The 23,035-nt window shown below is 41.4% G+C and overlaps 2 protein-coding genes across 3 annotated transcripts in view; one reads left to right on the top strand and one right to left on the bottom strand.

The window, feature by feature from the left end:
- Positions 1-323: 323 nt before the first annotated feature.
- Positions 324-14,466, bottom strand: tent2 (terminal nucleotidyltransferase 2). Of its 2 annotated transcripts, XM_036143618.1 has the most exons (15): positions 14,285-14,466; positions 13,823-13,977; positions 9,657-9,764; positions 9,325-9,568; positions 9,117-9,231; positions 8,949-9,037; positions 8,789-8,846; positions 6,872-6,938; positions 6,711-6,787; positions 5,600-5,728; positions 5,478-5,521; positions 5,210-5,346; positions 3,216-3,307; positions 1,322-1,401; positions 324-1,246 (listed from the first exon to the last, which is right to left on the bottom strand). In XM_036143618.1, the coding sequence occupies exons 2-15, from the start codon at positions 13,939-13,941 to the stop codon at positions 1,160-1,162; spliced, it is 1,446 nt and encodes a 481-aa protein (XP_035999511.1). In that variant the 5' UTR covers positions 13,942-13,977; positions 14,285-14,466; the 3' UTR covers positions 324-1,159. The 2 variants fall into 2 exon arrangements, with proteins under 2 accessions (XP_035999511.1, XP_035999510.1); XM_036143617.1 differs by having other exon boundaries at positions 13,823-14,465.
- A 3,539-nt stretch (positions 14,467-18,005) lies between these two features.
- The window catches only part of homer1b (homer scaffold protein 1b), a 36,361-nt gene continuing 31,331 nt past the window's right edge, over positions 18,006-23,035 (top strand). Inside the window, exon 1 of the mRNA XM_012861327.3 lies at positions 18,006-18,839. Within this exon, the coding sequence (XP_012716781.1) occupies positions 18,835-18,839 (5 nt within the window). The 5' untranslated portion in view covers positions 18,006-18,834. The remainder of the gene's footprint in view (positions 18,840-23,035) is intronic.

Genomic DNA, 23,035 nt, shown 5'->3' with positions numbered 1-23,035 from the left:
AAACCTTTGCATGCGTTTCTAGTTAATTAGTTGATTAAGGTGTGACACTATGCATTTCCAATATTTAACTTTTTCACTATAATAAAATTTTATGAGGCATTTCATTTCGGGTTTTCATTACCTAAATCAGCAAAATTACAGGAAATAAACCACTGAAATCAGTAACTATATCTAATGAATCTATATAATGTAGGGCGATTATTGAACTTTTTCCACACTCTCTCTATAACACTATATTTTGGATTTGTACCTGTAGTTGGTCAGCAACACAGATTCATCAAATAGGGATGTAAAAAGATTAAAACTACTAGAATAGTCAATAATTTAGTTTTGTTCATACAAAAAAAAAGTACTCAAAAAACCTTAGATTTAATCTTTCTTAAATAAACAAACTCCATGAAGCACAGAACGTACAAAAAAAAAAGAAAAAAAGGGTTCAGGAAAATAGAAATCCAAGGCCAAAAAAAGCAAACAGCAAAAAATATATTAAAGCCTTTAAAATGTGAAGGGTTCTTTGCTCAAACAAATCCAGTAGGCAGCCGAGACTGAAAGCCCTGAAAACAGCCAGGAGGAGCAGCTCATCACGTCCGTTTTACCTCAAACCCCACAGAGGAACTCAGGAGTCACGAGGTGGTGAGAAAAGGCAGCAGTAGAAAAGAAGGAACAATGCTGTCAACATCGATTTATAAAAATAGAAACAGGGTTGATATCACTAAGTTATAGAAACAGCGGGTAAACAGAAACGGCGCTGCAGAAAGAGGACAAGAGATGTTTAAACCTTAATGCCAGCAGGTCCATTTAAGCCCTTCTACCAGGGAGAAGACATCTTTTCCAGCCAGGAGAACACAAGAGGAACATGTAGCAGCTAATAAAGATGATCCTGTGTTGATTCGCCGTCTGCAGCGACTGGGTGTTGTGTTCAAGTCCTCTGCTTTACCTCCACAGATAACCGTTCTTTTCTTCCCCGTTGTGGCGACTATAAACATCAGGAATTGCACAGATGTGGCATCATTCAGCGGTGAGTGCAGCATTTTTATTCAGAACCAAGCATGAAGAGCATTCGGTCCTCCACCTCCTCCCCTCCCTCCCTCACATGTGTCCGGCGGGGGGGAGCCGCTGAAGCTTCGCTCTCTGCGCAACGGCTGTGTCCTTCATCGCTTCAGCTCCTTGCCAACTCTTTACTGATGATGGTCCTGAGAGGGAGGATGGCGTTCAGGTCCTTCCTGGCGTGCAGGATCCTGGATGACTGCGCAGACGGAGACGGATTAGGAACCAGATCTGTGCCTGGGAACAAAGATGAGCTGCAGGAGCCGTCACCTACCTCAGCAAACTGAGCTTTAATGGCATCAAACTTAGCCTTCTCATGGACCGCCCTGGCAACATTATTCCTCTCAAACGGCTCTGGAACACAAAGATTTAGCCTAACATTAAAAAAAAACCTGATATCTCATGGTGATGCTTCACTTGATTTACACACCTAAGCTCTTTGTAACGTTCTGTGGGTCAAATACTGAATAATCAGATTTTTTTCTATTAATAAATGCATCAAAACTAAGAACTACCACCACCAAAAGACAGGATGTAGCTCGGTGTACTTTAATATAAATCTTATAAAGATTAGGGAGATATGCTTCATGCATAATTCAGTTGGATTGAAAAACAAAATCATCTCAGTTTATCAATAAATTGTCAAAAGTTTAATTCAAAAAACTCGTAAATTCATGAACTCTTATAATTAGGGCATACAGCTGGAGCCATATTTATTTTTTACCAAACGTTTTCCTTCCACCCAATTTTCCATTGATTTGCTTGATGTTGCATGTGAACCGGCAGCTTGTTTAGCGAGGACGAGCTGTGGCTCGCCTTCCTGGAACACCGCCGGCAGCCTTTCTCGTGATTGTGTACGCCACAATTTAATGTTCTTGTATTCAAAAGTCCTTCATTAGTTCAACTGTTACATTCTAATTTTCCTAAAGACTAAAGTTTGCGTTGTCGTTAGCTAGAAGATATAGCCATCAAGCTTAACAGAAAAACACTATATATATATATATATATATCATTACGTGTGTAATCAGTCTGGATGATATTACCTGTGGTGTCTCTGCATTTGGGACCAGTGGGGACAGGCCCCATCACATGTCGCTGTGGAGCTCCATGTTCGCAATATTAAATGAGACAGCATCGTTCTTTATAGAGTAATATTGTAAAAAAGACAGATTCCCTTACCAATACAATTTTGTTATAAACATTTGTGTCTGTAAAGTCAGAAAACTGTCAAGCTCAGTAGGCTAAATCCTTTTGAGGCATCGTGATATTGGGGCCGGCTCACCAACGTCTGTTTAAATAACGAACAACAAGAGAAAAAAAAGAGAAAAAAATGGGGGGGGGGGGGGGGGGGGGGGGAATAAATAAATAAAAGAAAAAAAGAAGGAAGAAAATAAAAAAATAAAAAATAAAAATAAATAAATAACGAACATCTGATATCGCAGTGCGCATGCCCAACATGCTCTCAGTAGACCTCCGTGGGGCACAAATCCTGTGGCCCTAAGCTCGGCTCGTCCAATCAAAATGCTGGAAATGCACACATTACATTTACAATCAGCCGGATAGTGTGCGACAATCTAGTGTTGGTTGCCCTTGCTGGCTCATTGAAGGATTGATGTGAATCTTTTCTGTTCAATAAATTAACTTTATTAGTGAGCCTTTATTTGTAATTTTGTGTATAAAAATTTAATTACATTTAGCTTATATAAAATGGCATTTTTGCTGATTTATGCCAATTTATCTGTCTAATTTAAAATTGATCAAAGTCAGGGTGTGTGCATCACAAAAAATATGTTGCTGCTAACAGGTGTTGAGTTTTTGTGCCCCACCTAACTTATGTTAGAGACACCACTGGATATAACTGAGTTTACTTGTTTTTATTGAATTTCTGACATAAATTTACATTTTGCTTTTATTCACGTTAACTGAGATTTTAAATTCTAAAATGATTAAACAGAAAACTCCTGAAGTTGAGCTCTGTCTGGTTAGCAACTTAAAGATTCGTATTAAACTTTTACAATCTAACTTTAGTTAATTTTAGTCTGCAAAACATCAAAATATATATATTTTTTTGTTTTACAATTGAACTTTCACGGTCTTCAGAATCATTAAACAGTAGCGGGCATTTTTCAGGCCCACACAGGATGTCAGGTGTCCACGTAAATGTTTACCTTCCACACATATGAACTTGTTTCTCCACTCTTGAGAGTTGGTCTTGGGTAACGTTGTGGCCTCGCGAACAGAGATCACTTGCTTATCCCAGCTGCAACACACCAAGTCCCCACACTTGTTATTTAGAGCTCTCCTGGCACCGCAGCCGTCATTTCAGCACCGTTTAGCAGAAACGAAGGTCGAGAGTCAAACTCTCCAGCTTCCCTTCATTTCCACTCAGTTATATGAAAATTAAGCCTTTTCTACGTCTATTACAGGCTATGCTGCATCACCGTCATGTGACAATAGGACATGCTTTTAGACAAAATAAACTAATTATCTATTGGAGCAGTAAAATCTCACACTGAAAAGTTTTGAAAAATCCAACCTTTAAATCGAGAAAATTTATTTCATTCCATTAAGTAATAATTGCTGCAAATCTCTGGGAGAAAAAAAAAAAATCTACAGCAAAAGTTATATTTAACATTGAGCTGATCAGCGTTTCTGTGTCGTGGGGATGTATATCTATCAACGCACACATAGGAATTTTCCCTTTTAGCCACTCTTTAAGATGGGAAAGACAAGGGAACATGTCCGACAAGTGAGGATTTGTTGTTTGAGTCAGGAAATGTATCCAGTTACCTAAATGACTAAAAAAAATCCCAACTGTGACAAACAAGGCTGTATTATGACTTAATGATGGTGAAAAAAAGATTTAAAAGATCCACTGCGCCCACTGTGAAAAGTGCAGCACAGAGAGGCATCTTGGGTTCTTTAGGCCTCCATAGTAAACAATCGGCGGCGTTTACGTGCCAACCAGTTTATTGTGACCTTACAAAACTCCGCTGGCACTTCAACTGTCTTTCATCAAATGAGCCAAAAAGGGATCTTCTTGCATTTCTGGTGGGTTTGTTATAGGGCTGGGCAATATATCGAGATTTTTAAAAAGAGAGATAATATGAGACTATATTGTTTATGTCAAGATGGTCTATGTTGTGTTGTAATTATACTTTTATTTATGCCAGTAGGTTATTTTTCAGCTGTTTCTCATATTTATCCAGAGAGGTTTTCTTTCCCTGATGTCCCTGTGAGACATCTGGGATAAAACTTCATGGATGCCCTTTTATTATCCACATAGAGATAAATATTGTATATCGGCATTGAGCCCAAGAATATAGTTATTTTTGGTCCATATCGCCCAGTCCTAAAATGGGTGATCCTCGCTGTAAACAACAGTTGAGGCTCAATTTTTCTTCTAAACTAGGAACCTTGCCAAACTTCATGACATCAAGAAGGCATCGTGACTCCAGGACATTTTAAAGAAGAATCCCATCAGTAGTGTGAAAATGGACGTGAAAGCAGGATATTGATCCAAAACAAATCAACACCAGAAATGGATCCTTGGACACAAAATTAACCTTTAAATGTGCATCCCAGTCCCCCACAACTAAATCCTGTAGAAAGCTGAAGAGAGGAGCGCAGGAGGGAAGACCGGGTGATCTAGTGAGAAGCCGTGGTTAGCGTCGTAGGAAAAGATGGAGGGATGCTGATAACACATATTTAATTTGTTAAAAACAAATATTTCTCAGCTTTTAAATTACTTCATTTAAAGACTGGATGTTTCTAAATGGTTCAGTGTGAGATTATTGTTTTTAAGGGTTTTGACAGATCTCGACCACTAAAACGTGGCGGGTTACGTACAAAAGGAGCACAGCCAATTAGCACTGATCCCGCACACAGATGGGCCAACGTTTGCTCATCTGGCGTTTTTTTTTTTTTTTAGTTCCAACTCCTCAAACGCGGCTCGGCACATTCTTGCAATACAGGGATCGTGTATGTGGTGCTAGAGCCGTGTAAGGCCAGAGGTCCCCACCTGCTGCCGCCCCTCAGCCAGAAACATAAAACCAGAGAGCAGGATGCGGGAAGGTGAGGACAGACGCAAAAGACTCCAGAGGGGAGGAAAAGTTGGCGGCGAGAGACGAAGAACAGGATGAGGAGCGCCCGCCCCCGATACCTGAACTCTGTGGCGTAGTATCTGAGAAAGCCCAGCAGCAGCTCGCCCAGAGACGACCGGTTAACTGAGACGTAGGGAGGAATGTTTTTGGGTCCCTCTGGAACCTTGTCGATGTCCATAGTGGGACTGAAGCTCCCCTAGAAAGCACGACGGAGGACAAATGATCACAGTTAAAACCTGGCCGTCATCCACTTAGTCACTTTACATGTGGACGATGCCCAGTGCACGCACGGCCCACTTCTAAAAGCTGAGAAATAAGCAGACTTACAGGGTGAGCCCTTTGGAGAGACGGGAGGACAGGTTTTCTAAGAGCTGGTAAGAGAACAACACGTTAGGTTATGAAGACAGGAGTGGAGACGGGCGTTTTTCTCTGCCTGCAGCTTCACTCACTCTGGAGATAGTGAAGGACCATCAGCACCAGCGTGTAGCTGCTCAGCGTTCCTTTGCTGGCGTCGTTGATCTGGCTGTGCCGCGCCCACTTCTTCACCACCAGGATCATGGGCCTGATCCGGACGTCGGCTGAAGGAGGCGACACAGAAGCGGCGGGTAAAAAAAAAAAAAATTCAGACCGTTTCCAGCATAGACATAATATGAGAGTAGACGCGTCATTGGGCGGGTTCTGCCTATGCTGCGATGCGTCAGAGCGTCCGCCATCTTAAATGTGGCAAATCTGCAGTTACTCAGTCACTTAAACAGTATCAGAGGGACTTTAATCTCCGAGTATATTTTGCATTCGTAGTATTTTTGTTTTTGGTAATATTACAAGTTTATTTTCGTATCCCTTTAGCTTCATTTTCCTGAATTTATTCTCCTAAAGAATACAAATATTTAAAATAATCTAACCTGACACTATTACTCCAGGAGTGAAATAATTCTGTAAACTGAGACTATTCTGGAAATGTTCCCCCTTAATTCTCATAATATGACGTTTTTCTCATAACATTATCACTTTTTTTTTATTTTTTTTACTTTATTGACCTAGGACTTTTTTCCCTCATATTATTAATTTTACCTCTTTAATACTCCCCCAAAAAGTCTGTTCCTAAAGGTTCACATGTGACACGGTTTTATGAATTAATGAAGACCACAATGTTTACATTTAACAAATTGATCCTTATATTCATAACACACACACTATATATATATATATATATATATATATATATATATATATATATATATATATATATATATATATAGCCTGTGTTACCACTCTGCAGCTTTAGTGTGTCCAGTTTTGCAACATGTTGCAGCCTTATATTAGTTCATAGAAGGGAGATACAAGTAGTGAAATCAGCCAGAATACATTTCCATGCAGCACAGGAATGAGGCATCTTTTCTGATTCATGTTCACAATAATTGAACTCAACTTTTTTCTGCCACATACAATATGGCGGTGACATTGACGTGCGAACCTGCGCCTATGACGCGTCTACGTATGACTGTGGATTCCAGGAGCAAAGGGAAGCTGGCAGACGAGAGGGGGAAGCATTTCACCCACCGTAAGCGTAACTTCTCAGGAGGAAGGTGTTCCTGATGCCCACCGTGTTGTTGATGTTCAGGTCAAACTCCAGATAACTGAATGCGGATTAGGAAAAGCAGAAAGTCGTTTAGGACCACGCCGAGACGTGAACACGAGCTTAGATGACCGACGGCCCCTACCTGCCTCTCTCTCTGAACTTGAGGATGGGGACTTTAGCTCTTATCAGCTGAATCCTCTCAATATATGCTACAAATTAAAATACACATTTAAAGATTCACAGATGCTCATCTTGGTAAAACCTGAAAGCACTTTAAAATTGGGCAAACACCGCCCTCTAGTGGACAGTAATAAGTTCTAGCAGAAATATTCACACCATTTATGGTTTTCCACCTTTTGTCACATTAAAAATCATAAAATTAAATGTATTATACTACAGATGTAAATGTTAGACCGACACAAAGCAGTGCATGTAAAATTTTTGAAGCGGGAGGAAAACCATGCAGGGATTTAACGTATCTATTTCAATAATAACTCAAAACCTGAGAAGATGAGCATTTTTACCCCTCCCAGTAAAGTAGAATCATCTTTCTATGCAGTCCCAGCTGCTGTCTTTTCATGTTTGCCCCTTCCTGTTTGGAAAGTAGATCAAGCTCAGTCAGCCTGGTCCGATAACCTGAGATCAGGTATTTTTATGTCTTGCATTGCTTTGAAATGACTGTTGTCAACTTTTTGTTTTTTGTCATTTTCTTCATAGTAGGTACACCTGGTCTGGCGTTCTGTTAGCTGTGACATCATCCAGGGAAGACTGATCACCCGCTATTACCATCTAATGTAGAACAGATTACTAGATCATTGTGTGCTTCTGTGCTTTTTTGTCTCTCTTGTTGTCTCTCTGCTCTGTCTTCTGTAACCCCAGTCAGTCGAGGCAGATGACCGTTCACACAGAGCCTTGTTCTGCTGGAGGTTTTTCCTTCCCGTTAATGGGGAGTTTTTCTTTCCACTGTCGCTCCATGCTTGCTCAGTATGAGGGATTGCTGCAAAGCCATGGACAATGCAGACGACTCTCCCTGTAGCTCTACGCTTCTTCAGGAGTCAATGCTGCTTGTCGGGACTTGATGCAATCAACTGGGTTTCCTTATATAGGACATTTTGACCAATCTGTATAATCTGATTGAACTTGACTTTGTAAAGTGCCTTGAGATGACATGTATCATGAATTGGCGCTATATAAATAAAATTTAATTGAAATTGAATTGCACTGATTTATTAAATTAGGTATGGATTTTGACTGATGTCAAAATCCATACAAATCTGTTTTGATTGAGATCATTCCATATGAACAATTCTTTTGTGGGCCTTCCTCTTGGACCGGCCTCCATTTCACTCCATCCAACTTCCCATCAAGTCGGGCCAGTTTCTCTGTGTCTACTACAGAAAGACATGTCCACCACATGACGCTGCAGCCACGGCCATGTTTCACAGTGTGGACACTGCATTTTGCAAGCAGGCCCAAAAAGTTACACTTCAGGCCAAGTTTGCAGTGCCTAGGTAGGTTTACAGGTGTGCAACACAACTTTCCATTTTTTGGACGATAGCTGGAATATTTTTAATGAGATGTTAAAAGTTTGGGACACGGCTACGTAACCCTTCTGCAAACTTCTCAAAAGCTTTATCTCTGACCTGTCTGCAGTGTTCTCTGGTCTTTATGGTTCCATTTATTCTCTAATGTTCTCTGAAAAACCATCGCAGAATAAACTGCATACAGGTGGAGCCTATTTTCCGTTTGGGTGACTCTGGGTTTTATTTAGGGGCATCAGAGCCGAGGGACAGCGAATCCCACTGCGCACCACCTCCCATATTTCGTAAAACCTTTTGAAAACCATTCATCTTCTGTTCCTCCACACACGCATGCACTTCTTTGTGTCGTTCTGTCACAGAAAACCTTCTGGCTGTAACCCAACAAAATGTGAAAAGGTTCCAGGGGTGTGAATACTTTTGCGAGGCACTGAAGAAAGGTAGATGAGGCGAAGTTTAAAGATTACAGGAAAGTTGACAACAAATTTTAATTGTTTTTGAGTTAAAAAGAAAAGACTTACGGAGTGATCTGAAAGCCCTTTGGAGCCGATAGAGGACATCGACTGGATTGGGCCGTTTCTGAAGCAGGAAACAGATGACAGCAGAGAATATTTGTGAGGAATAAAAATCCATGTTAACGGTTGTGATCTGAAAGAACGATGCAGGATGACCCAAACATACATTTCCCTTAATCACAAGACAGAGGTCAGCGTCACTGCTCCGGCAGCCCAGTCCGTTCATAGAAGATCCGGTCAGGTAAAGCCGCGCCGCTGAGAGGAACATAACTTCATGAGAAATAAAAAAGACAACACTGTGCAAAGAGGACAACTAACCCCATGCGATCCAAACCTGGAAACATGTGCTGTATGTCCTGTTGGAGCCGTGCCCGGCACGCCTCCTTCCGGTTCAGATCCGCAGGCTGCTGCTGGCAGGCGTCAAACAGCTCCACCATCTGACTACTCAGCTGAACACACCGACACAGTCAACGCTCAAACGCGCTCATGTCTGCGCGCAAACATCTCCAGACTTCAGAGAGAGAGAGAGAGATCAGCTCTACCTTGTCCTTCATGTAGTCCTGGATGCTCCTGGAGCCGTCCGGCACGGCGAGCACCGGCGCGTTCACATAGCAGGCCGGACTGGGAGAGCAGTGATCGAACCCCGCGAGGGCTGATCCGGAGGTCTGTGCCACCGCTTGGTCAGGATGAGCCGCCCATCTCAGAGAGGGGGCTGCTGACGGCGGGGGCAAAGGGTCAACCCGTTGGCGTTTGACAGCGTGAGCGCTGTACTCGTTGTGGCGCCTCCTGCAAGGGTCGACATGATCAGGGAGCGCCTCTCGTTTAGCAGAGGTGAAGGCAAGCGGTCGTTCAGCTGTAAAGAAACGGCGCTTACTTGCGCCCGCCCGGTACGTTGGCCGCGGGCGGAGGGGCGGCTGGAGAGGCGTACGGCGGAGGCTTCCATTCGTAAGGAGACAACCTCTCCGCGTTCAGGAAATTAAAGCTAAGCAAACAAAGAAAAACAAAAAAACACAACAACAACAACAACAACATGGACAAGTTAATATATAGAGCAGAGGTCTTCAACCCTGGTCCTGCATGTTTTCGCTGTGCCTCTCCTCCACCAAACCTGACGTGACCTCAGCAGCCATCAAGGGCTGCAGAGGCCCGTTGATCAGCCGTTTATTCAGGTCAGGTGTGCGGAGGCAGGGAAACACCTAAAACACGCGGCACATGGCTCCTGAGGACCAGGCTTGTAGTCCCCCCTGGTTTACAGCATTAAATATCAGACGAGTAAACGTTTACTGTATGAGCGAAGTATTAGAGACAGTTTGTGGCTTTTCTCTGTCGTTCTTTGTTGGTTGTTTTCACGCTCTTTGGTGCTGAAAAGACGGAAACATCTGATCATTTATGATAAATTCAAAATATTTGAATTTATCAAATACCAGCCACGAAACGTTTGGTGATCAACGAGTCAAATTATTTCTCTTTCCCACTGAATGGTTGGGCATCGCTGAGCACAGGAACTACAGCAGTTTCCCTTGGATTGCACTAAGCTCCTGTTTTCTCCTCATGTCTTGTTTTGTCTTTTCTATCTATTGGCAGACGGAGCCTTAACAACAACCCTCATTAAATTCAGTTTCTTTACGCACTGTCCCTTTACTGCACATGAAACACTAAATATGAATTTGAGACGGCCTGAAAAACAGCTGGTGGCCAGAGACGGGTGAGCTCTGATCGGAACATCGTCTTTTGGAAACAACTGAGGCCAGACTCCACCGACTGTAAAGGGATTAAACACAAAGGCTGCCATTTGTTGATAATTTGGTCTCTTTTGAAAGAGAAGGAAAATCCTCTTTAATTGCAGAGCTGTGTAATACAGACTGCTCTCTGTCACGCATCGCCTGGGGTCACGTTAGAGATAATTAACGGCTGTTTCCAAACAGAAAGGATTCCGAATTTCTACAATGAAAAAACAGAAATGACTTACCGATCAAATATTTAAACAGTGCAAAGTTTTTTTTCTCCCCATCTACTATTGTGTATCTATCGATCGATAGAAATAATTAATATTGCGTAAAAGTGCAATATTTTTGCCAGCTATTTCAGACAGTGAAACAGTTCTTTTATAGAGATTCATTACAAGCTTTTTTTTCCTTGTAGTTTTGATTATTATGGCTTAAGGGTCAAGAAAACCCAAAATTCAGTGTCTCAGAAAGTTAAAATATATCACATTAGACCAATCAAAAAAGGATGTTTTAAGTATAAATGTCAGGCCTCTGAAACGTACGTCCATTTCCATGCACTCAGCACTTGGCTGGGGTCCTCTTGCATGAATTACTGCATCAATGCACCGTGGCAGGGAGGCAATCAGCCTGTGGCTCCGCGTAGGTGTCCTGGAAGCCCAGATTGCTTTGATAGCTGCCTTGGGTCTGGTGTCACCATCAGGTCAGGGAAGTATGCTGGCCAATCAGGAACAGGAAGACCACGGTCATTGAACCAGCTTTTGGTGCTTTTGGTACCTTTTGGCTGTGTGGGCGGGTGCCAAGTCCTGCTGGAAAATAAACTCAGCATCTCCATTCAGCTTGTCTGCAGCGGGACGCATCAAGTGCTCTAGAATCTCCTGGTAGATGAGTGCATTGACTGTGGACTTCAGAAAACATGGTGGACCAACGTCATCAGATGACACGCCAAACCATCACTGACTGGAAACTTCACACTGGACGTAGTTTATGTCTCTCCACTCTTCCTTCAGACTCTAGGACCTTGATTTCCAAATTTAATGCAAAATTTAATCTGCAAACAGGATTTTAGACCACTGAGCAACAGTCCTGTCGTTTTTCTCTTTAGCCCAGGTGAGATGCTTCAGACTTCGTCTCTGGTTCTGGAGTGGCTTGACACGAGGGAGGCGGCTGTGATTGCGTAACCTATTGACCCGGACTGAGAGACCGTGTAAAGGCTCAGGAAACCTTTGCAGCTGTTTTGAGTTAATTGGCTGATTAGGTTGTCACACCATGCATTCCCAACAATTAACTTTTTCACAGTATTCTAATCATCTGACACACTAAATTTTGGTCAGCCGTAATAATCTAAATTTAAAGAAAAAAAAAGTCTTGGAATACATCCCTGTATGTGTAATGATTCTACTTTCTAAATGACTGGCAAAAAATATCACACTTTTACGCTTTATTTTTGAGATGTACACTGCAAAAACGGATCTAAAAATAAGCAAAATGTTCTTAAACATAGTGTTTTTGTCCTTGATCTGAGCAGGTAAATATGATCATTTGCCAATGGAATGAGTATTTTGACCCCTAAATTAAGATAATTAGACATCCTGCACTTGAAATAAGATGATGGAGATGAATTGTTCCTATTTTAAGTGCACAAATCTTATTCTATTGGCACATCATCTTATTTACCTGCTCAAATCAAGGACAGATACACTAATTTTAAGAATTTTTTTACTTATTTTTAGTTCCGTTTTTGCAGTGTACTAGTATTAGGTTGGACACAGAAGTGATTTATTTTGAAAGGTACTGGTAGAAAAGAGAATATTTGGGCACACGTTTTATGATCAAATGGTAAGCTTTAATCTGCAAATGAAAAATGCGTCAGATCTTCATAGTTGGGCTTTATCTGTATGGGTACATTCGTGCCATTTCCCAGATAATTCTGTTGTATTTGCAGATTTCAGTAATGCAGATAAAGACAGATACGTAACCTTGGGGTGTTTTTGAAAAATAACTTATTTCACTACAAACATTGTATTGTGAAGACAGATGGATTCCTGATTCGTCCAGGAAACAGAACGTTTTTGGTATGTTGTTGTTTTGTGTGGGATGAAAAGGATTTTCGTTGTAAAAGCTCATAAAGAATTAAAGTTCTGTTAAAAGAGCTCACAGACCTTTCCCTCTAGTAGAGTTATGAAAACCCTCACATGTCAAGCCAAGGTCGTGCAAAGCTGACTCTGTGCTTACTAGACCATGGAGATAACTTAGGATTTCTGGGAAAACATATCTCTACTGCTGCTGGATAAACAGAGCCTGATGCTGACATGTCATCAGGAATGATTTATCAAAATGCGTCAGAGACAACAATCATTTAGAACTCTCCATCCATTCTTTGAGACAGCTTGAACGTTTTGCTGGTGTGTGCGTCACCATCGTGCGCAAATTAAAATCTCTGCCATCGGCTAGACAAGGTCTGGAGTGTTTTTCCTAATTCGTTTTGATAGTATAGTTTTCAAGAAAAGACTTTTGTCTGCTCCTGCTTCCTCTTCGATCACAGTTTCAATCATTTCTTAACAGATAGCTTTTCTACATGAACAAAACAGAACAAAAAAGAAGAACAACGATAAAACCAGAATCATCCGCCTCAGTTTAGTCGGGTTGACTCAGCCGGGGTCCCAGAGATATTACTCTCGTTGCAGATAGCTTCCAAATAATAAAATCAGCCAAAAAGTACTATGAATATTATGACTTAGATGACAGTCTGAATTCAGAAAACATTTAAATGGATCTTCTATTTCTGGGTAAATCTCAGGAAATCTATATTTAAAACAAAGACCTGTGTAGCGTTATTTTAATCAAATATGATATGCCTCATCTGCGTTGCTCGTTGAAAGTGAGGTTTGTAGTTCTTCAAGAGAACTACTGGAGAAGTTCTACTGTTGCTGACTTGAATACTGAACTGCACCAGTTTACAAAAGTAGCCACTAAAATGAGAAGAAGCCACTTGAAGGTGAGATTCAACAAGTCTCTTACTGCATGTCAGTTCAGGCTCTTTTCTTCGACAGACTCGCCTGTTGGCAATAATTTTATTTCGGACACAATTCAAGTGTGTAAGCTGTGTGATGGTTATGGCAATTTGTTTTTGAATTATTTCATGGTCTTTATTATTTATTTGCTCGATCAACGATGCTCCATTTTATGGTATGACAGGTCTCTGTCTGACTTTGTTAAGATGATGTGTTGAATTGAAATGCATGTGCAATTCGTCCTGTCATTGTTTTGTACTTTGTAAGGTTTGCAAAAATAAATAAATAAATAAATAACTCACCTGTTGGCAGCTTCCGGTCCCCAATGGCGGAAGTCCTGACGCAGGGGGGCTCGCGGCGGATGGTACGGCTCGCTACTGCCGGCGGACCGCGGCGTCGGCGCCCTACTGCGGTAAAACATGCCGAGGATCTCCACCAGGCTCCAACATCAACTTTGCTGATGTTTTAGAAAGAAACAAAGGAAAAAAAACAGTCCGACAGGAACAACTAAGGCTGGAGAACACGAGCGATGCGCTATAACCTCAGCGCGCGGCTGGAGAGGCTACCAAGTAAATCGAAACTTAGCGCCCAGAGCTACAAGGCTAACTGCTTTAGCTAGCTAAAGTGCAGCATCCGTGACCCCCGTGTAGCAGAAAATGAATGAGATTTGTTCTGGGGGAGCAAGAAGAGCATCGCCGCTAAGCTGTCACCGAACGCTGTAAAACATTTACTCCCCAAAACAAACTCATCCCTGCGACACTTACCCAAATACCATACCACATGTAAACAAAACTAAAGATGATGACGCTCAGCGTAAGAACTTCCGCGTTGATTTCATGACGTAACGGAACTGGATTTAAAGGAGACGCGTGTTTATTTTCATTAAAGGGGAAAAAACAACACCCCGAAGTCTAAGGTGAAAAAGGATTGGGAATAACTTAAGTATATCATCGTTAAAAAATATAAAGAATACAAAGCATTGTAAGTAAAAAGTTTGATAGGAATAACTTAAAGAAGGTTTGTAGGTAGAGAAATTAATCGTATTAAAACAGCACCACAAATCCAATGGGAACCATTTAGCTCCCTTAAGGGTAACCTGAGATTTAATAAACATGGAAATATTTCATCTGACAATGATATTTCAACAACCCCTGTGTAATAATGCTTATCTCAATGCAGATAGCAGGTAATGGACTGAAATATAGGCAACAAGAAGGAATGTTAATGTGTTAACTAATCAGCATTCTGGTTGGCTAAGAAGCTATTTTCTTGGCCAGAAAGTTAGTGGAAAGGATAACATGAACTCGCAGCCTGAGGCTATAGTTTACAGTCACTAATATAACTGAAATAATTTTCAAATCCATCCTTACAGGACTGTTTGCGCACACCTGTTAAAATATTGCTTAAGGTAGGAGAGGTATAGTCTGAAAATATACAAATTGATTGGATTTGCATGAGGGCTGTGAATCAGATAAATTCATAATGATCACCATGGCTGCTATCAACTTATCTATCATCAACTGTCATGAATAGAACATCCGCTTTTACATCTCCTCCCACACTTCATAAAGTTCCTCCAGTCAGTAAAAGAACAATTGACGTCACGGGGGCATGTACAGTTAACAGCAGGGGTGTAAATAACTTATTGAGTTTGTTGAGATTAAAACTCTTTTAAAAACATATTTGTACTCCTTGTCTTTCAACACAGCATGAGACTTTTTGCTTTTGCCCTGTCTTATTGTGGTTTTTTTTCCTTGTTTCACATTTTAAATATTTAATCTTTTATATGATCAGGACTTTGTCACAGCCGTGGTTGGTTTAAAATGCCTTACGAATAAATTAAGTAAGTAAATAAGCAAACAAGCAAGTAAGTAAGCAGTGTTGGTTATAAAGTCCAATAGAAGCAACTTCATAAACCAAAAAGGAGCCTGTCAAGCAACAACAAAATGCAATCAACCCCTAAGGTAAAGGAAAGAGGAGACGCATTCATTCACACATTATTATCACAGTCGAGTGACTTTTCACAAAGTCTGTGGGTCTCTAAACTTGTGATTTAAATTTTAGTTCAACAACAATAATCATAGTTTAACATTTTTTATTTTTAAATGTATCTTAATGTCAAATTAAAAAAACATATTTTGCAGGGATGAACCGGTTCAAGGGTCATTCTTTAAATGTGGTGCCATTTTGGTGTCATAAATTGTTTAAAAAATATATTTTATTTTATTTATATTGATATTTTCTCTTTAAAAACAGACTCTAAACTTCCTGAAACTAATAATAGTCAAGCTTAATCTGCTAAATGTATTTATTTTTGATTTGTTTAAAATATGCATCACAAGTAGGGCTGGGTATCATCTAGGATGAGCCGATTCGAAACGATTCTCGATACACAGCTCACGATACGATACGATTCTCGATACATAGCTCAGCTTGCTTTGATTCCAATATCGATATTTATTACTTTGAATTAATGCTCAGTGATTCAATCACCAAAATCAGCCAAATATTATGTTTATTATGTTTATTATGTTCTATTTATTGATCACAGACATATTAACAGGAAAATAAAGTGCATTTGCTTCAATGCATTTAACGTGTCACAGAAACCAAAAATGTGCCCAAACATCTGATTTTAGGGACAAAGGAGCTTCTAAAATCCTGTCGGCCGTTCCACAAATTCGTCTCACTGTGAACTGTAATGGTTGCGCTGTAATAACGCCCCCTAGAGGTTGGGAGGTATATCGATATGGAAAGCCAGAATATCGATATTAAATCGTTTTTAAAAATATCGATATTAATCTTTATATCGATTTTTATGCACAGCCCTAATCACAAGTAATATGTCCACTGTGTTATCCACATAAGCATAACAGTTTTAATTGTATAAAAGCTTTGAGAACTACATTTTTAAATAAATTCTTACTCTCTCCTGAATTACATATGTAAATTCACTATCAAGTTATTTTAAATCTATTTTTAATTGCAATAAAATGCTGCATATAGCCATCAGACATTCATTTTTTTTTTCAAAATGTAGATTGCAAGGCAAATTACGCACATATTTTGCATGTATTATCCAACAACTCTATTATTATATCAATAAGAAAACGTATATTAGAAATATTCAGTTTAATGAACTTAAGGGAAAAAATACAGTGTACAGAAGGAACAATGCGGGAAGTTAATCCAAATCTTTATGATATTTTGTTTTTCAATCAATCTATTAATATTGTATGTCCAGTCTTAATATTGTATGTCCAGTTAAGGGAGTGTCCACTGAGTTATCCAAGTTAGGTTAACACAGTGGAAACTTTATAATAAAAAAAGAAATAAGGTTAGCTTTATTAGCAGTTATGCTAGCAAGATTTTTGATAACTAATAAAAAATGTAGATCCTAACCATAAACAATTTAAATTAATTTGTATTTTTTATATATAAAACGTCATTAACATAGTGGATGTCTTATGATTGTCCACACTAAATCTTTATAAAAACAGCAAAAATTTAATTTTTAAAGATCTTGTGTGACTTCATATCAGAAGTCGAAGTCATGTAGGAGTGGGCGGAGCTTTCTTAAAGGGATACTTACGTAGGATAACAGTGGAGAGTAAGCCCAGGGACAAACAATAAATGGTACTTTTAAACAAAAACAATTTTTTTCTAAAATAAAATAAAAAAAAATACAGTATGTATAATGCCTCATCCAGCTTAATAACATTATTAGGAAAATTTGGAGAAAATAGCACAATTTATTTGGCCATTTTTCTTAAAGGTGAAATTAGAAACTGCATTGGGGAAATGGCAAAATCTTTAAAAAAAAAAAAAATAAATAAAAAATGAAATGTTACCTTGAGGAAAATTCCTTTAATTTCAGTTTTATATGGTTTTATAATAGACCATTGCTACCACACAAAGAGTAAAAAAGAAAAAAAAAATGTATCTTTAGATTAAAAATACAGTTGGATTCAGGCTGGGGACCACAAAAGAATGACCCTCAAGTATTTTATACTTTGACTTACAAATTATTTAATGCAGCTATGACCTACAGATTAAAAACCAAATAATTGAATTATTCTTTTATTATGTATCCTTGTCCCGCTCTGATAAGATGTCACCCTTGGTGGTGAGCCACGCCGTCCACACCATAACTCAGCTGTAAGTGATGGTGGCTTACCTGGATGTGGGCCTCCAGGTGAAAGGATCTAAACCATGAGTTTCCAGGTTTCTATCTTACACCCAAAGATCACCAACTGCCTTCTTGGTCGAGTCGTCCATTAGTTCCCCCTCCGGTCTGGCAACCCGGGTGAGCACGTTTCACCTCGACAAACTTATTTTGAACAACAGAAAGCATCAAAAACGACATCAGTCCCTGGAGTACAGAGCGACGTCACTGCGGAGGACGGTGGTGACGTCGGCAGTGGGAGGGAAGCGGATGCATCATCCAGATGTGGGGCCTGTTGGAGGGGAGGGAGGGTGCGGGGTGCAGCGAGGGCTCTGTGGATTGTTGTGCTTGGATCAATAACACACTGCAGGAGAATTTAATACAGGCTTTTCCGTGGGGATGCTGGCATTCCACGCGTGTTCCAGTGGGGGAGAGGTGGGGGCAGGAAGCATGAACTGGTGTTGCAGAAACACAAACGGCAACTTTGAGAGGAAACGCTAATAAAGAGTGCGTGGAATAGCTGAGGAGTGGACGCGCAGGAGTGAGGGGGGGTGTTGCCTGTGAGCGTGTGGTAATAGGCTGTGAGGGAGAGAGAGAGGGAGTGGGGGAGACGTGGACGGTGATGCTGCGCGCTGCCTTCTCGCTAAATGAGGATTGTCTTTTCCCAGTTTGAGCAGCAGCAGCAGCAGCAGCAGCAGAATAATCAGCAGCAGGGCTCCTCCACCCTTCCGGCGAGGATTCACACAGCCACAGTCCGTGGGATCTTCTCCATCACCAGCAGGATCTGCGCCGGGCTCCAGCAGCGCGCTGCCGCCCCAGCTGCTCCATCACCGAGCGACCAGGAGGAGGAGGAGGAAGAGGAGGAGGAGGAGGAGGAGGAGGACATCTGACCACCGGGCCATGTGCACTACGACATGTATGCGTGAATTCATGCGGTGACAACGAGAAAGGGGGGAATGGAGCAGCTGTCAACACATTCCTGCAGACGCACCGACGGTGATACGTTGCAGACTGTCGTGTAGAGAGAGGGTGTAGAAGAAGAAGAAGAAGAAGACCCTTCATACGCAGCAGTCCATCCCGCTTATTGGCTTTTTATTCCAGCGAGAAGCGATCAGTGGTCAGGTGTCGCCTTTCATTTCAACCACAACAATGGGGTAAGTGTGGATGATATAACCTTCCAAGCTGAGGTCATTTACCTTTTTAATTTCTAAATGCATGTTTAGCCTTCACATGGAGACATTTAAAGGCATAAATGGATTAGACCTTTATGTTCTTTAAAATGTGATTTCCCCATGTTCTACAGAGCTTTAGGTGGATATGTTTGAAATGGGATTCAGAAGTGTGCTCACTGGGCCTCAACTAAAAAACTAAACATTTTATTTTTAAAAATTCTGAAAAGATGACTCAGTTCATGATCATTTTGTCACATACATGACGAAGTAAATAAATGCTGGGGCAGTAGTTCAACATCAAACTTTTCTGATCACTTGGCAGACACTGGACCAATTCTCAGCTGGAGATTCTCATAAAAATTAATCACATTTTATTCTTTTTTATTATTATTATTATTCTCCTGACTCTGTAAAGATTATTTCCGGTGGTTTATTCTTACGAATCCATAGACAGTAAAGGTATCACATAAAATGTTTTCTTTCTTTCTTAAATGCACTAAAAATAAGCTTTTTCTGCTTCTTGGTGGATTTGAGTCGGTGACGTCACGAGAGGTGATGCAGCGGTTGGGCAGGAACCATCGCTGGGTCTTAAAACGCATCGTAATAAAACGTATCCCCCTGAACTCTGTCGTCTTTATCCCGACTTACTTCCAAATGACTGCCGGAGATCTTTGACATTGAAATCTGGCCATTCCAGCCTGGCCTTGTCCTCTTCACAAACCACTTCCGCGTGCTTCACTGTTGGAAGATGTTCCAACATACGACTCAAAGACAGAAAACTAGTGCCCACCTTTGACGGAGGAGTAAAACGCACAAAAGAGATAGAACAATAAAACACAAATTGACCTAATCAAAAGGACTTCTGCCTTGTGTGATGTCATCAGGCGCGTCTGCTGGTTAAAGTTTATTTTTGGGAGGGTTAGTTTTATCTCGACTAAATAGTGACGTACAGCAAAACCGCAAAGGAAGCCAAAACAAACCGACCATGACATGTTGCCTTATGGGTAACAAGTAAAGTAGGTTTGATTGATCTTTCAAAAAAAAAAAAAAAAAAAAAAAAGGGCCTGGCTGGCAGCTTTAATGCTTTACATCTGCTCGGAAACAAGAACGCCTGGCAATTATTTTTACACAGTTATGTAACTGAACGCACGTCTATGGACCAGCATCACTTGCTCTGTTGTATTCTCGTTCGGCGACGGTCCAGAGATGGGCTGTACATCCTGTTCCTTATTCTGCTATAGTCTTCGCGGAGAAGAGCATAATGTCAGCAGCAGAGGAATGTCAGCCCGAGCTCCAGAGCTGCGCCCTGCGCTGACAGAAAGCTGCTTTCTGTCTCTATGGCAGCGCGAGCGGCTGCCGCACACCCCCAACCGCAGGCACCCATAAGTGAATCAGCCTTATAAGCCTCACACACACACACACACACACACACACGCAAGCACAGGGAGCGCAGAGAGAAAAAGAGAGAGCGGCTCATTTGCATGTCCCCCTAACCCCGAGCTCAGCGGTCCGTTTCCTCCACTCAGCCTGCCGTCCATTACCAGCTGTCTCCTGCACTTCGTTGTGATTTATTACGCAGCAGGGGTTAACAACAGTGGGTCACGTGCACGGTGTGATTTCTAGATGTCAGCCAAAACTCCCGCATCAACTATTTAGTCGCCCACTCTGTCCTCCTACGGAGTGGGCAGCGCATCGTTCAGCCATGTCCCGCTCTGCTCCAGCTCTCCGCTGGGCCCTGCCATGCTGGTGACTAACTTGCTGTTACGCAACAGACTCAATGACTCAATTGATCCACAGTGGAGTGTGTTGTTAACCGTGATCCAAAAGCCCGGCGCTGCTGCCAGTTGGTGTGTTCAGGTTCTGCAGGCCCTCGCAAACGCATTGGTACCTCTTCCCCCTTCTTCCACACGTTCCACAAGCTTCAGACGTCCTAACCCTGGTCCATCACAACAAACCTTCCATTAAATCAGTCCAATGGTTTGTCTGTGACGTGACAAAATGGGCAAAAGTGGGGTTGAAAACTTCAGCGAGGGCGCCGTAAATCTGCACAGGAGCAGATTAGATTAACGCCCATATAGCTGCAGCTCAGTTGCCTGGCAGCCTGACTGGTAATAATGGCAGATAGAGTCATATTTCACTTCCAGACTCGTGGCTCAATACGACGCCTGTTGGAGCTCTGATAATGGCAGAGAGGAAAACTGTGGCGCTGGACGCGCCGAGGCGATCCCTATCGACACTTCCGTTTTGCAAAATGCAATCAGAGCGCAGAGAGGTAATCCAGCTATTCCCCTGCAGCTGAAGCAACACAGAGCATCCAGCTATAACCTCGGTGTACCTTTTTAAAAGAGCTGCTTCATTGAAACTACGGAAATCCGTGGAAATAAGGGCATCTTCCAGTGGTGCAAAAAAGGAAGGCAGAAAGCGGGATTTCTATAAATGTTTCTCATATGTGTAGGGAACGAGAGGCAGCTGCACTTAAAAAGAGGACACACTGAGGTAGAAATCAAGGCATGTGTGTGGCGATCTGTTTGGCCTCATGCTGTGAGTCGCATCTGGGCATCAAACCCCCGATGCCCATAAGAGGTAACACAGGCAGCACCTGTTGTCATCTCTGGAGCTGCATGTGTGTGTGTGTGTGTGTTGATTTCTGCGTGTGTTGCCGAAGCCTGATCCATCTGGGTTCAAACCTCGATGTCAGCTCAGACCTTTTATCGTGCCGTCCACATGTCTGCGTCTCTTCGTAAACACTTGGTTCAAAGGATGAGTGTTTGAGCGCGCATGGCTGTCTCATTGTGCGTTGGCCTTGAGACTGACTGCTGGATTACATGTCTGGCATGGACCTGTTCCAGCATGGAAAGATGCAACGTGAAAACAGGCCATAATACGGGTGTACGACGAGGATCCAGCAGTGCTTTTAAAAAAAAACGTCTACAGTAAATGTGGAAAGAGAGAAAGCACACTCCAGAGTTTGCCAACTCCTAAGGCCAGTTATGGCCCCTCTTTTCTTTTTTTGTTACTTGCAATAGTACTTTTCAGTCGCCGCTGTATGACAGAAATAACAAAGCACTCTCTTACACTGCAAGCAAAAACGAATCTTTCACTTTTCACACATCCAGACTTCCAGTTGTTGAATTTGACCTTATGAAAAGAAACTTTCCACAAATGTGACTTTTCACAGAGCTGACATTGGATTTGTGAATGGACAAAAGGCAAAAGAAAAACATTTTTTTTATATATTTCCCATTGAAAGACGGGCTATTTATTTCTTTTCTTTTTTTTTTTGTGTCGTCTCATTTCCATCCCCGTCAGAATTTCAGTGGATCTCTACCCAAAACGTTTGAGTAGCACAGCAGTTCAGAAGAAGTGTCCAACTTTTTAAATACAATCATGATAAAAAGGTAACCGAGCCCTAATGCTGAAATCTCAGACCGGGCCTTTACTGGGCCAGGTTCCGGGTCAGTTTCTTAAGTTTATTTAAATCTAATCTAAGGAGGTGGGGGGGGGGATCTTAATATAATATTTTATCAAACAAATACGAAGTCAAAAATGAGAAGTTTGTGAAAAACTCAGTAAACACCATTTAATAACTTCTGAAACAGATACAAAACACATAAATCTGTGTAATGTTAGTGGTTTATTCTTTCTGTCACTACTGCAGGCCGGCAGACTTTAACCCAGAATATGACGGCTGCAGGCGCTGCTCATTTCACCCCTTCTCCCTTTGGTACATTTGCTTGTTGTGTCTGAGCAGCTTGTTCTGACCGCGTGTCAATCATAGTAGAACTAGTTTACAGAAACTGGGCAACAAGTGATGAGATAAAGACATGTCCTGTAGTCTGTCATGAGCAATGCTTTTCTGTGACTCGTATCCACCAGCAGGAGGCCTGCTTAGATCAGGGGTCAGAGTCTCTTAGCATATTTCAGGAGAGTCAGCCGATCCAAACTGGGATCAGAACCCCAGTGGGTGTACATCAGCCATAACTTCAGAAAACGATACACAAATACACAAAACAAACCGTACATTTGTGCCTTTACTCGATTACATACGTCAATTATTCATCAAAATCTTTCACTTCCAAGAAAAATAATCCGATATGTAATCGTTACATGAGAATAATTTGGCACGAAATGGAAGTGCACGCCAGAAACCAGTGGAAATTATATCATGTAATTTGGTT

Source organism: Fundulus heteroclitus, chromosome 12 (assembly GCF_011125445.2).
Source record: "Fundulus heteroclitus isolate FHET01 chromosome 12, MU-UCD_Fhet_4.1, whole genome shotgun sequence".
Classification (NCBI taxonomy): domain Eukaryota; kingdom Metazoa; phylum Chordata; class Actinopteri; order Cyprinodontiformes; family Fundulidae; genus Fundulus; species Fundulus heteroclitus.
The sequence above is the reverse complement of the archived record's forward strand: the minus strand, read 5'-3'. Positions and strand labels throughout refer to the sequence as shown.